This window comes from Pseudochaenichthys georgianus, chromosome 9 (genome assembly GCF_902827115.2).
Source record: "Pseudochaenichthys georgianus chromosome 9, fPseGeo1.2, whole genome shotgun sequence".
NCBI lineage: Eukaryota > Metazoa > Chordata > Actinopteri > Perciformes > Channichthyidae > Pseudochaenichthys > Pseudochaenichthys georgianus.
In genome coordinates this window covers 19,936,831-19,949,713 of record NC_047511.1, presented here as the reverse complement: position 1 = coordinate 19,949,713, position 12,883 = coordinate 19,936,831, and the positions used below count along the sequence as shown (strand labels likewise).

Below are 12,883 nucleotides of genomic sequence, written 5' to 3'. Positions count from 1 at the left end.
CAAAGACATCGATCTCTCAGCTTTAGTGCCACATGACGACAATAATAACAAAAGCCAGTAACCAGAAATTCAGAGACAGTTCCAGAAAAATAATCTGAGACAGTTCCAGGAAAAATCTGAAAAATAATCACACAGAAGCTTGAGATTGTAATAAATAAAATAATGTAATAAAAATTGTCACTGATATTTTCAGACTTTGTTCTTTTTTTGGTCCTTTATCCTTACTTTACAAGATATTTTTTAATTTCTATGTTAAAGTACTATATGGGACTTTACATTTTGGAAACTTGGAATTTGTAAACTATCTAAATATTGGGCCTTTATTTTATTAATAAGTGGAAAAAAGAACAAGTATTTTCAATAAAAAATTCAAAAGCAAAATGTATTTTTCTATTACGTACAGGGTACCCCTTGGAAGTCAGTTTTCAACGGGCAGGGCATCCCATTGACTTGCATAGAGCTCCCTGAACGTTGGTAATAGAGGAGTTGGGATCGCGGCGAAATGCTCTCCGCAGATCCATTCTCACAGCGTTTGTCAACCTTTTTCTTACTCAATATCAAGCCACACTTATTGTTTTTACTTCTTTATTTTAATTGAATAATGTAGGACTTTTGTTGCCGGCAGTTATGGGGAGAGTAGGGGCTCAGAATACTGAAATCTGTATTATTTCATCGTTTTTTCCTTCTGATTTTGTATTCTTTTCTAAACCACACACTGTTATTTACTCAACAATAACACATAATTATCTTTGTGTTTATTTATTTGTTTGATTAATAAACACAAGTTGGAGTCCGTTAGGACCGAGGGTCGGAGCAGCTCATATAGTTGCTTTAGAGAATTTTACACCCGGAAGTAAGTATTCTCTCCGCTTGACAAACCCTGTGATAGTCCTCAAGCTCTGTGATTGGATGTCGAACAACACTTTGAAATGGGATGGAACCATGGCAGACTGTCCAAAACTGGATTTGAACGGGTCCACCCCGTTCTTTGGCGAAGGATTCCATGAAAACGGCATATGGTGAGATCTCAGATTTCACGTAGAGCTGTTGAGGCATGGACCGGTGACATAAAAGTGAAGATTGGGGGACGATGGGACTGTGTCCATTGGAGTTACAGCGACACCGTGTTTTATGGCGAAGGATCCGTTGCCATGGTAACGCCATATTAAGTAACATCAGATTTTACGTAGAGCTGTTCAGGGCCGCAGTGTTAACCATCACGTGAAGTTTGGTGGCGTTCTGAGAATGTCAGTTTGAGTTATGACATCATCGTGTTCCATGGCGAGGGACCGCCTAGCATCGAGCGAACGCGAACTTTGGCGCGTTCGCTCGACGCGTTCGCGTTCACTTCCGTTAAAAACGGAAGTGAGCGGGGCCTTCGCAATTTTGGACGCAAAGTTCCGGAACCAATTAAACATCGACATTTTCACCACTTCTGACGCGCGTGCAAAATTTTGTGAGTTTTCACATATGTTGCGGGGGAAAATAACGTATCTATGCCACAATTTTAGATGCGGATTTTGTTAAACTAATATCATGTTTGCGCTGTGGACCAACACTATAAATTGACGGGGAAGGGGGTAGCAATAAAGATAACACCATTAAACAGTTACACAACATAACAAAAATAATATCGATAGCAGCATCCCTAGCAACCACCTTGGTAACAATGAAAACGTTGTATAGACACAATTTCCTGAAGTAATCTTCGTAATAACTAGCAAACTAAAGATCATGTACATCCACTGCACACATAATCTGAAATAACAAATCATATTTCTCGCATCAAATGACATCAAAACGCATTTTAATGGCCAAACTAACCTTAAAATAGGCATTTTCCACCGAGAATAAAACGAAGTTCGGCCATGTTTTTTTTTTCTGCAGGGAGAAATTTGAAGATCACGTGACATAGACGCCAGCCATTGGAATGAATGGTGAAAAAAAACGTAGGGATCTTACAATTTCAGAGGCGTTTTTGTAGAAATACTACGTCCCAAAATTGTGGACCAACGTAGTTATTACACGTTTTTTTATGAGACTGGGTTGGACAATCAACTTTCCTGTCTCTGGCCCATTCCCAAACCGCCCCCTACACCCAGGGGCGCCGTAAGGGGGTGAAAAGTTAAGAAAGGGCCCGTGACTGACAGGGGCCCCAAAATGTTTAGAACATTAAGAATAAAAATGTAAGTAACCTTTCATCAATCCTCAATAATTAACATTAATAGAACGTTATATTGATAAATTACTCACTAAACTTACGATTCATTTAACTTATTTTCTTCCAAAAGTTAATTACCCAAAGCCTCTGTACACCCCCTTCTATTTACATGAAATGGTTTGGTCCTGCCTCCAAACGCGTTGTGGCACCGGCACTTGCAGAGAGTGAAAGCATGTGAGGAGGGATGCTAGTACTTAGCCTACGTACGTGTGTTGTACCATGTTTCAACGACCAACAAAGTCAGGCTCTAAGAAAAGAAGAGAAAGACAAGAGAGAGGGACTAAAGGGTGACAATATGTCACCCAGTTTTTCACAAGAAAAGGTGGGTGTGGTCCATGAGTGGTGCAAATTAGTCTGCTAGCTAATGTTTTTTTGTTTACTAAGCTGACATTAAGTACTGTTATTATCTTTACAGAAAATTCAGAGGTCTTTCATTTCACTGCTCTTTTAGCTGACATTTAAATGTATGGTAGGTAATTCACTTCAGAAACACTTTTTGTTATATATTCCATGGAAAGCTCTTAACATCCCGATAGCAATGAATATATTAAATGATTTGACAACAAATACATACAAAAATGTCATCTGTAGAAGCCGTGGCGCTGTAAAAAGCACGACCAATCATCTGAGCCGGCCCGGCTAAAATAACTGGATGACCTACCTGCCGGTCAGCCTTCCATCTGTGCACAAACTTATCTCGTGCACTCATTGGTCATGTGTGTGTTGGAGGAGGGGCTCTGAAAGGAACTCTGAAGGAAGGGGCATATTTTTTTCGGTTGTGTACTTTCAAATTCTAGCGCACTTGAGCTGGTTTCTCCATTCTTACCTCCCTACCTTTAATAAATGCAGGCACATTTTTAGCGCCTATTCATACTAAATCAGTTGTCCCTCCCCCTGGTGCCAGGACCAACAGATCCATCTTTAGGCTCAGCAGCCCTGTCCCCCCATAAGGCTGAACCTGAACCAGCTTTTCTCCCAACTGAAGGAGGTGAGCAGCATTGTGTTGAATGACATGCCACTTAACATATCTGAAGGGAGACTGGAATACAAAATATATATATATATATATATATATATATATATATATATATATATATATATATATATATATATATATATATATATAACAAAAAGCTAACATCTAATTTAAATTATACATTTCAAACACAGTATTTACCCACACAGCCAATGATCTATAAAAAACTGCTTTTAGTCTATTTAGGATGATGGACAGTTAGAAGCATTGAGTGATCAGTCTGTATTAGGTAAACAAAATGTTAATCACAGACATTTTGGTTATGATATTAATACTAATGTTATTATATTAAAGCAGGGGTGGGGAACCTCCGGCCCCCGGGCCGTATACGATCCGCTAGACCATTTGGTACGGCACTCGAGGTAATTTATAAACAAAGTGGCCTGTGCCTGGTGGTGGGGCCCAATGTGATATATTTTCATGGGGCCCAAAATCCCTGGTGGCGCCCCTGCCTGTAATAGATGTATCCTTATTGAAACGGTTACATTCAATGCACAATCAAATCAATGTGCAGGCTTACGTGAACACTGTTCTACATGAACAATATGGGCAGTTTATACATTAAATAAATCAACAGTGGCGATATGCTCCAAGTGGAAGCGATTCGCCATTAAAGCAAAGAAGAAGAAGAACTCCGCACAGTTGATCTCTTATCCTGGAACCTATCCTGCTCCGGCGCAGGATAGCCGTTCAGAATAAGTTATCAAGCCCGCTAAAAAGTGAACCAGCTTCGTAGGACCGGAAATCCCAGAAGTTAGCTTGTTAACGAAAATCTTGATTCGTAGTATAGGCCCCTGGCCTCTGCTTTAGTTTAAGCTGCTCTTCCTCCTGACTGGTGCAAAGTTCCTCCTATTCCTCTTTAATCTGTGGAGGCTCTGGGTCCTCTTGGTCCAGACTGGAGTTCCTTTCCTGACTACAGAGCTGCTGGTCAGTGAGAACCTCATCCTCATTACAGACATCATATGTTGCAAAGGGAGTTCTGGAGGGACAGGAAATAAACAAAGTACTGTTAGTGTGGTGTTAGGGAAGCAAATTGCATTCAATGCTGGACAATGGTGTTAAGATCAATATCACAATATCAAGACAACAACAAACAAGACTATATAAATGCATTATGCATAACATTTATAAATAGATTTGATAAAATACAAATGAAAAACATTAGGCCACCAACTTTTTTAAACTATAACATTATTCTAACAATGTGTATTTTAACTGCTGTGCTTTGTGTAGTAAGCAATAAGATGCCATCTGAGAACCATTTCGTTTTTTATTTGAAATTGTTCAAGATCTTACATGGGATTAAAATGCAATCTCTTATTAGTATTACCAAAGGTCAATATGAGGCAACTCCGGTGATCAAACTAATCAACATATTTAAATAATATAATAACTTAAGCTCAAGCCCATGTGGCTATCATTTAAAAATCTACTGTTTGTAACAATTTACATCCATTTACTTATGTCAGTCATACCAGCAGCCTGGATGAAGAGTGTTTGCTTATATCTTTAGCGTTTAGGGTGAATCTGGTATTCTTACATCATCACCATACAAAGCTTTACTGTTAGATACATACATTAGATCACACAGCATTAAGTGCACCGATAATTTCTATTCATTAAAGCACAATGTAGATTATTATTTCCAACTTCAGCTTGAGTGTCAACTTGAAACCAAAAAAACAATTTGGTTACACTACAACATACATAAATATACAAATTAACAAAATGACATGTTGAAAACATAAAAAAATCTATTTGCAACTTAATTGCAGTTTTTTAAATCTTCAGCATAGCAACTATTGATCAGTCCCAGAGGTAGCTGCCTGGTGAACATTCATCCAAATGAAAAAAGTGCTGCATTTATGTGCCTTGTCTCATAGTTGAAGTGTACCTAGGATGAAAATTACAGGCCTCTCTCATCTTTTTAAGTGGGAGAACTTGCACAATTGATGGCTGACTAAATACTTTTTTGCCCCACTGTATGCCTTGTCACTTGAGTGGGTACATATGGAAATCTACTTGTTGGTGTAAACCATGTAATACCTTTTCAATTCAAAGTTATGCCTTCTCGGCAGCGTGAATCCTTCTCATGTGGCTCAATAATTCATCTTTACGTCCAAAATTGTGCCCACATGCTTTACACGTAAACGGTTTCTCACCTGTGTGGACTTTCATATGCCTTTTTAATGTTGACATGTCAATGAAGCTTTTCCCGCAGGTCATGCAAACATACGGTTTCTCACCTGTGTGGCATTTCATATGCCTTTTTAATTTTGACATGTCAATGAAGCTTTTCCCGCAGGTCATGCAAACATACGGTTTCTCACCTGTGTGGCATTTCATATGCCTTTTTAATTTTGACATCTCATCGAATCTTTTCTCGCAGGTCATGCAAACAAAGGGCATCTCGCCCGTGTGGATTCTCATGTGACTCTCAAAGTCAATGTTAAATCTGAATTTTTTTCCACATGTTTTGCAAGTATATTTCTTCTCATCGGTGTGGAGTCGCATGTGGTACATCAAGGAACTACTTTCTCTGAAATCTCTTCCACATGTTTGGCAAGAATATGGCTTCTCATCCGGGTGGGTGGTCATGTGTCTTCGCAGTATTGACATGTACTTAAAATCTTTCCCACAAGTTTCACATTTTAAATAATTTTTCACTGTGCAAGTATTACGTTGCATGTCTGACAAGTTAGCGTTGTTTACTTTGTTCTTTTTAGTTTTGTGATGTATTTTGTCTATTTCTGGATCCGCAGTTCTTGTTAACCCTGAGTCATTAGAATTGTGAGAGATGAGCTGCAGATTACTTTGTGCTTCTGATACCACAACGCTTAAAACTGGCATGTTGCCTACAGACTCTTTTGCACAAGTCTGACCGCTGTGCACACTCTCCTCATCAGTAAGAGTCAACATGAAGACATCAGTCTCCTGCTTTAGTTCAAGCTGCTCTTCCTCCTGACGGGTGCAAAGTTCCTCCTGTTCCTCTTTAATCTGTGGAGGCTCTGGGTCCTCTTGGTCCAGACAGGAGTTCCTTTCCTGACTACAGAGCTGCTGGTCAGTGAGCACCGTGAGAACCTCATCCTCATTACAGACATGTTGCTGAGGGAGCTCTGGAGGGACAGAAAATAAACAAAGTGCTGTCAGTGTGGTGTTAGGGAAGCACATTGCATTCAATGCTGGGCAATGGTGTTAAGATCAATGTCACAATATCAAGACAACAACAAACAAGACTATAGAAATGCGTTATGCATAACATTTATAAATAGATTTGATCAAATACAAATAAAAAACATTAGGCCACCAACTTTTTTAACTATAACATATTCTAACAATGTGTATTTTAACTGCTGTGCTTTGTGTATTTGTGATCTGTTGTTGGAGATCTGAATGTGAATGAATAAACAGAAAATAGCTAACGAGAGGCTTTAACCATAATGAATCCCATTCAGATTGTTTTATAATTTGTAAGTGTCAGGGAATAATTCTGTATACATGTTTACCTTTTGCCCTCTGACGCAGATGCCCAACCTTGGGCCGCCGCTATCTCCCTTAAGGAGGGGCTGCCCAAGCATTTTGTTGTTGTTACCAGTTTATGACCGGGCAACTTCGGTCAGAGATAGTTATTGTTGTGGGACACCTGGAACACATCCTTCTTGGGGTGTAGATGACCCGAGCCATAAGCGACAACAAATGTGATTCAGTGTCCTCAGCTGTTTAGTCTAACTATTAAGAATGTTGATTATTACACTCTGAACTAGTTCAAACCTGGAACTACAGGAGGGTTCTTCAGAATTTATGTGGCATCTCAACCGTGTGGTCAACTCGTGGCCCGTGACATGTCTTGTCAATTCTCCGGCCGAAGCTCCAAATAAACAGTCAGTGTTTGCCATCAAAGCTCCAGCTCTCCTCGTGTCTCTTTGAGTCCTGACTCTCCATTGCTGCAGAAGTTTCCCCCACAGTAAGAACTTGATAGGAAACTAGAAAATTCCGAGAAATGTTGACTGTGTGACTGAAACTTGGGTGCGCATCCCGATGCTAACATTACCCCCGCTGAGTAAGTATTAATAGCATTAGTTGTATTGTTAAGGGACAACAAAGAATATCCATTAATTTTAGCTGACTATTTTAAAATAAGATAAGATAAAGCTTTATTGTCTCCCTTAGGAGAAATTTGTCTCACTTTTAGCTGACTGTTTTAAATGTTTATCTCTTACATTTTTGGATTCTGAACGCCCTGCCAGTGAACGAAAGACAGCCTGTCAGAGAATGTATTGACAATATTGTGTTGCATTATTGCTTCTAAGTAAAAAAACTGTAACTCCAATCAGCTAAATCTCCAACCCAGAGTATTTAGGATACCAGATGAACACCTGATGGCTCTCGTGTTGGCTATATGTGTAATAAGGGAGGTGTGTGGCGCAGTGGTTAGAGCCTTGGTGTTCGGATCAGGGGAGCACAGGTTCAAACCCCACTGCAGTCAGCATGTCGTTGTGTCCCTGAGCAAGACACTTCACCCCAAATGATCTCAGTTTTCTGCGAATTTGCGTGAAAACGGCTAGGCGAATCTCTTTGAAAATGACGTAACAAAGTTGCCTTAATCGAAAAGAACAACACAATTGGTTTCATAGTTGAATTCAATAACTAAATACTATATTTCATGAAATATTATAATCGTTAAATATGGCAGGATTGAATACAGTTGGTTTTATATGTTAAACCAATATGCGTAAGTGTTTGTTGTTTGTTGTGCCTAGGAACTAATGTTTGTTCATGTACTGGTACTGCCTGTTTTGTTGATACACTGGACAACTCAACGTGAGTTGATGTCTTTATTCAAAGCTCTGCTGAAGTCTGTGACAAAGTTATAATTTGACAAGGTTATACGGAAAAGGAACTTTAAAGATGAATCTCCTTTCACGACAAGCGGCCAACGAGGTATTTGTTTTATGTTCTCATGTGTCATATTTTCATTCATATATGTGTAGCACACTATGCTAATATGTTTGGCTATGTATACGTGTTATTCGTTGTTGTAGTTCTCACGGCGTAACGGAAGAGGGGAGGCTACATGATGAAAACTCCAAGAAATAAACAGCCATTTTAAAGAACCGACCTGTGTCTGTGTCGTGAAGAGAGCTACACTCTTATAAAAGACATGGAAACCCGATCATGGTTATTCCGAAACGTTTTGATGTGTTTTTTGTGTGTTTCGTTTCAACGCTGCTGGACGAGTAGCATGACAACATTTGTGGCGTAAGAAGGAGAATAAGTTGAGATAAGTACATTGAATACTATACTGTGTGTGGCTTTGCCTGTCACAAAGAATAAGAAAGTATTTTATTGGTTGTTACACACCTGTTCTGTGCAGCTTTATCTGGGGCTTGCCTCCTTTTGCACAAGTTTGACCACTGTGCACACTTTCCTCATCAGTAAGAGTCACCATGAAGACATCAGTCTCCTGCTTTAGTTCAAGCAGCTCTTCCTCCTGACTGGTGCAAAGTTCCTCCTGTTCCTCTTTAATCTGTGGAGGCTCTGAGTCCTCTTGGTCCAGACTGGAGTTCCTTTCCTGACTACAGAGCTGCTGGTCAGTGAGAACCTCATCCTCATTACAGACATGTTGCTGAGGGAGCTCTGGAGGGACAGAAAATAAACAAAGTGCTGTGAGTGTGGTGTTAGGGAAGCAAATTGCATTCAATGCTGGGCAATGGTGTTAAGATCAATATCACAATATCAAGACAACAACAAACAAGACTACAGAAATGCATTATGCATAACATTTCTAAATAGATTTGATAAAAATAAAAAACATTACGCCACCAACTTTTTAAAACTATAACATATTCTAACAATGTGTGCTTTTTGTATTTGTGATCTGTTGTTGGAGATCTAAAAAGAAATAGAAATAACAAAAGTATGTCATGGTTTGTTACACACCTGTTCTGTGCAGTTTTATCTGAGGCTTCAAGACGGTATCCAATAATCTGCGCTGACGACAAATCTCCTCCTCGTATGCTGATAAAGCTTGAGCAAAAACTCCAAATATTTCATCGGCAGCTGCGGCTAGTCGCTCGTTGATAACACTTCTCAGTTTCTCAACTGCAGCCATTTCTACTGTGTGAAATATATGGATGTATGAAGAGACAAAATAAGCCAAACGAAGTTTTATTTTTCTCGTTGTCATGAACAAAACAACTTCCGGTGGAATGTTCTTCTTCGTTGGTTTAGGGAGTCGTTCTGCACTGATAAAGTTACATTACTGCCACCTATTGGATTGACATTCAAACATACATTGTCCAAATCTCCCACAATAATTAACAAGCGAAACAATAACATTAACAACATGTTCCCCAACACTTGTTCAGTGAGTTGCATGAATCACTTTCGTTTGACTTTTAGGTGAACCTTTTCTCACAAGTGTCAAATTTGTAGTTATTCCTACAATAAACAGTATTTAATTTGACTTGTTAGACGCTTTTATCCAAAGGGACTTTCATACTCAATACTGAGGACAATCCCCATAGGAACAATTTGGGGTAAAGTGTCTTGCCCAGGGAAACAACGACATACTGACTGCAGTAGGGTTTGAACCTGTCACTCCCTGATCCCAACACCAAGGCTCTATCCACTGCACCACATGCCTTTTACTGCATAGTTTATTCAACATTATGTTTTTGTATCTCATTCTATTTACATGTATGTAGACTCCTGCATTTACTTAGCCAATTACAACATGCTATGCATTATTTAGTTTTTTTTTTTTTTTTTTCTTCTGACATGTATATATAGATTACTTGCACATTGGTCTTGCAACTATAACCTTATTCTACTTTTTTCTACTGTTTCCTCTTGCACTATTTGTATTTTTTTGTAATTGTATTTTTTGTATCTGTTTTATTGTGTTATGTCCTAACTATGTTACAATGTTGGGGGAGCTTGGGACTTCAGATTTTCAATGTCATTTTCTACACTGTAGCTACTGCGCATATGAAAATAAAGCCTTTCAATTTTGAATCTTTGAAATGCTTTTCCCCGGCAGAGGTGTAAAGTATATTTACTCAAGTACTGTAACATGTTTAGATACTTGTTCTTTACTTGAGTATTTCCATTATTTGCTAGTTTGTACTTCTACTCCACTACAATTCAGAGACTAATCGTATACTTTTACTCCACTGCATTTATTTTATACCTTTATTTATTTTACAGACTTGGAATAATGATGTGAAATATAATCAACACTTAAATAATACTTTAGTTACACCTGGAGTATATTCACAATCAACCCTGCACTAACAAAGTGATTAAAACTAGCTGCACCTTTACCAGCTTTGACTAACACTTTAATGCATCAATAACTATTATTGAAATATATAATATATATTATTCTGTAAGGGGAAATCTGAAAAATGTGTGCTTTTACTTTTGTACTTTTACTTGAGTAACATTTGAATGCAGGACTTTAACTTGTAACAGAATATTCCTACACTATTATACTTCTATTTTTACTGAAGTACACGATGAGTACTCCTCCCACCTCTGTAAACCGGTGTGGGACCTTGTGTATATTTTTTTACTTTAAGATATCATGAAACTCCCCATTTTAAACATTTGTTCTCTGGTTCCTGATCCGTACTGGTCTTCTTGTGAATTGCTCTTGCATGGCTGTCGACTCTGTGAGAAAGGTAGTGGACACTTTGGTTGGGATGAATCTGGGCCCTTTCTGTCAGATTCAGATTTGAATATTATAACTGAGATGTTGGTTAGTGGCAGTGAATCTGTGCAAATTTAACATGTGATTTTTACTGAGGCCATTGTAACCTTGCTGTGCTATTTCAACATTCATTATAATAAAGGAGATGAGCCGGCTCTATTTAATAGCTATCATTAACATGATTCATATTTTTTAAGCCATTGCAAATATAATGTTTTAAATAAAATAAAACACACAGTACAAGGGTGGAAGGACGTTACATAATGTGTGAACACTTTTTTATGGAAAACCTTAATCTGAAACATAGATAGATGTTTTTTGTTTAATTGATAGCCGTCAAATGAATGTACCGGCTTGGAAAGTATTCTCCTGTAAAATGAAAAGTAGAACTTTATGTTGCATGAAAGGAAAGCAATAAGATGCCATCTGAGAACCATTTCGTTTTTTATTTGAAATTGTTCAAGATCTTACTTGTGATTCAAATACAATCTCTTATTACTGTTACCAAAGTTCAATATGAGGCAAATCCGGTGATCAAACTAATCAACATATTTAAATAATATAATAACTTAAGCTCAAGCCCATGAGGCTATCATTTAAAAATCTACTGTTTGTTACAATTTACATCCACTTACTTATTATGTCAGTCATACCAGCAGCCTGGATGAACAGTGTTTGCTTATATCTTTAGCGTTTAGGGTGAATCTGGTATTCTTACAACATCACCATACAAAGCTTTACTGTTAGAAACATACATTAGATCACTCAGCATTAAGTGCACCGATCATTTCTATTCATTAAAGCACAATGTAGATTATTAGGGTATTAGAGACCTAGGTCGGCGAAGACCCTATTGAAATTGGAAAAAATCGGTCGCGCAGCGACCGATAAACCTGCCAAAAACAGGGAAAACGACCGACAAAAGCACCGAAAATGTTCGGAAATAATGTCGGCTGATAGACCGCGTGAGCCCAGCCCACTGCAAATCGCATAATTGATATCGTAACAATCATCGTAGTCGCTCGCGAAGCGAGCGATAACCATGCAAAACCCCCTCAAAACAGGGTAAAAAAGGGGCAAAAGCCCATGAAAGGTGTCCCAGTGGGTAGGCCGGACGGCCTACAGTGAGGTGGTCTCATCCACCTCAATGTTAAATCGAACATGATTGAAACTGGACGGATTATTTTTTGTTATGATTATTATTTGACTTTTTGAAACGCACTTTTGACCCCCGCAGCATATGTGAAAACTCACCAAATGTTGCAGTCGCGTCAAAAGTGTGGCAACTTAAAGTACGTCATTGGTCCCGGAACTTTGCGTAAAAAATTGCGTAGGCCACGCCCACTTCCGTTTTTGACATTAACTCCCCCTACTTTAAATTTCACGTAAACGAACGAAACCCGCCACGCATATCTAGGGTGCGGAGACGAACCAAAAAGCCTCTTGGAGAGGTAAAAAATAACGTACTGGAAGTCGGCCATTTTGAATTTGGTGTCGAAAAAACGCGATTTTATCGCGTTTTTTGCCCTATTTCGCGTACCTACGAAATCTATCTCCTCCTAGGGACTTTTATCGTACGACTCGAAATTCGTCGGGTAGCTTCGCGAGACATGGGAGAGCTTAAGTTATCGCGAGAATTTTTTTCTTTCGCACGGCGTAGCCGTGATTTGTCGCCAAAGTTCGCGTTCGTACGATTTTTGGCGGTCCCTCGCCATGGAACCCAATGATGTCATAACTCAAACTGACATTCTCAGAACGCCACCACACTTCACATGACGTTTAGCACCACAGCCCTGAACAGCTCTAGGTCAAATCTGAAGTTACTTAATTTGGCGTTACCATGGCAACGGATCCTTCGCCATAAACAACGGTGTCGCTGTAAATGCAATGGACACGGTCCCATCGTCCCCCA

General features: G+C 38.9%; 1 protein-coding gene across 1 annotated transcript; it reads right to left on the bottom strand.

The window, feature by feature from the left end:
• Positions 1–4,082: 4,082 nt before the first annotated feature.
• LOC117452037 (zinc finger protein 329-like) lies at positions 4,083–10,386 on the bottom strand. The gene is made up of 3 exons (XM_034090457.2): positions 9,198–10,386; positions 8,619–8,894; positions 4,083–6,373 (listed from the first exon to the last, which is right to left on the bottom strand). Exons 1-3 carry the CDS (start codon positions 9,442–9,444, stop codon positions 5,319–5,321), a joined length of 1,578 nt encoding a protein of 525 aa, XP_033946348.1. The 5' UTR covers positions 9,445–10,386; the 3' UTR covers positions 4,083–5,318.
• Positions 10,387–12,883: the final 2,497 nt, after the last annotated feature.

What these genes read in the sequence shown, in the direction of transcription:
- LOC117452037 (XM_034090457.2), bottom strand. Translation starts at nt 9,444, where the DNA reads ATGACAACGAGAAAAATAAAACTTCGTTTGGCTTATTTTGTCTCTTCA. An exon ending in GATAAAACTGCACAGAACAG is followed by an intron (nt 8,895 to 9,197) that starts GTGTGTAACAAA and finishes CTGTCCCTCCAG; the next exon opens with AGCTCCCTCAGCAACATGTC. An exon ending in GATAAAGCTGCACAGAACAG is followed by an intron (nt 6,374 to 8,618) that starts GTGTGTAACAAC and finishes CTGTCCCTCCAG; the next exon opens with AGCTCCCTCAGCAACATGTC.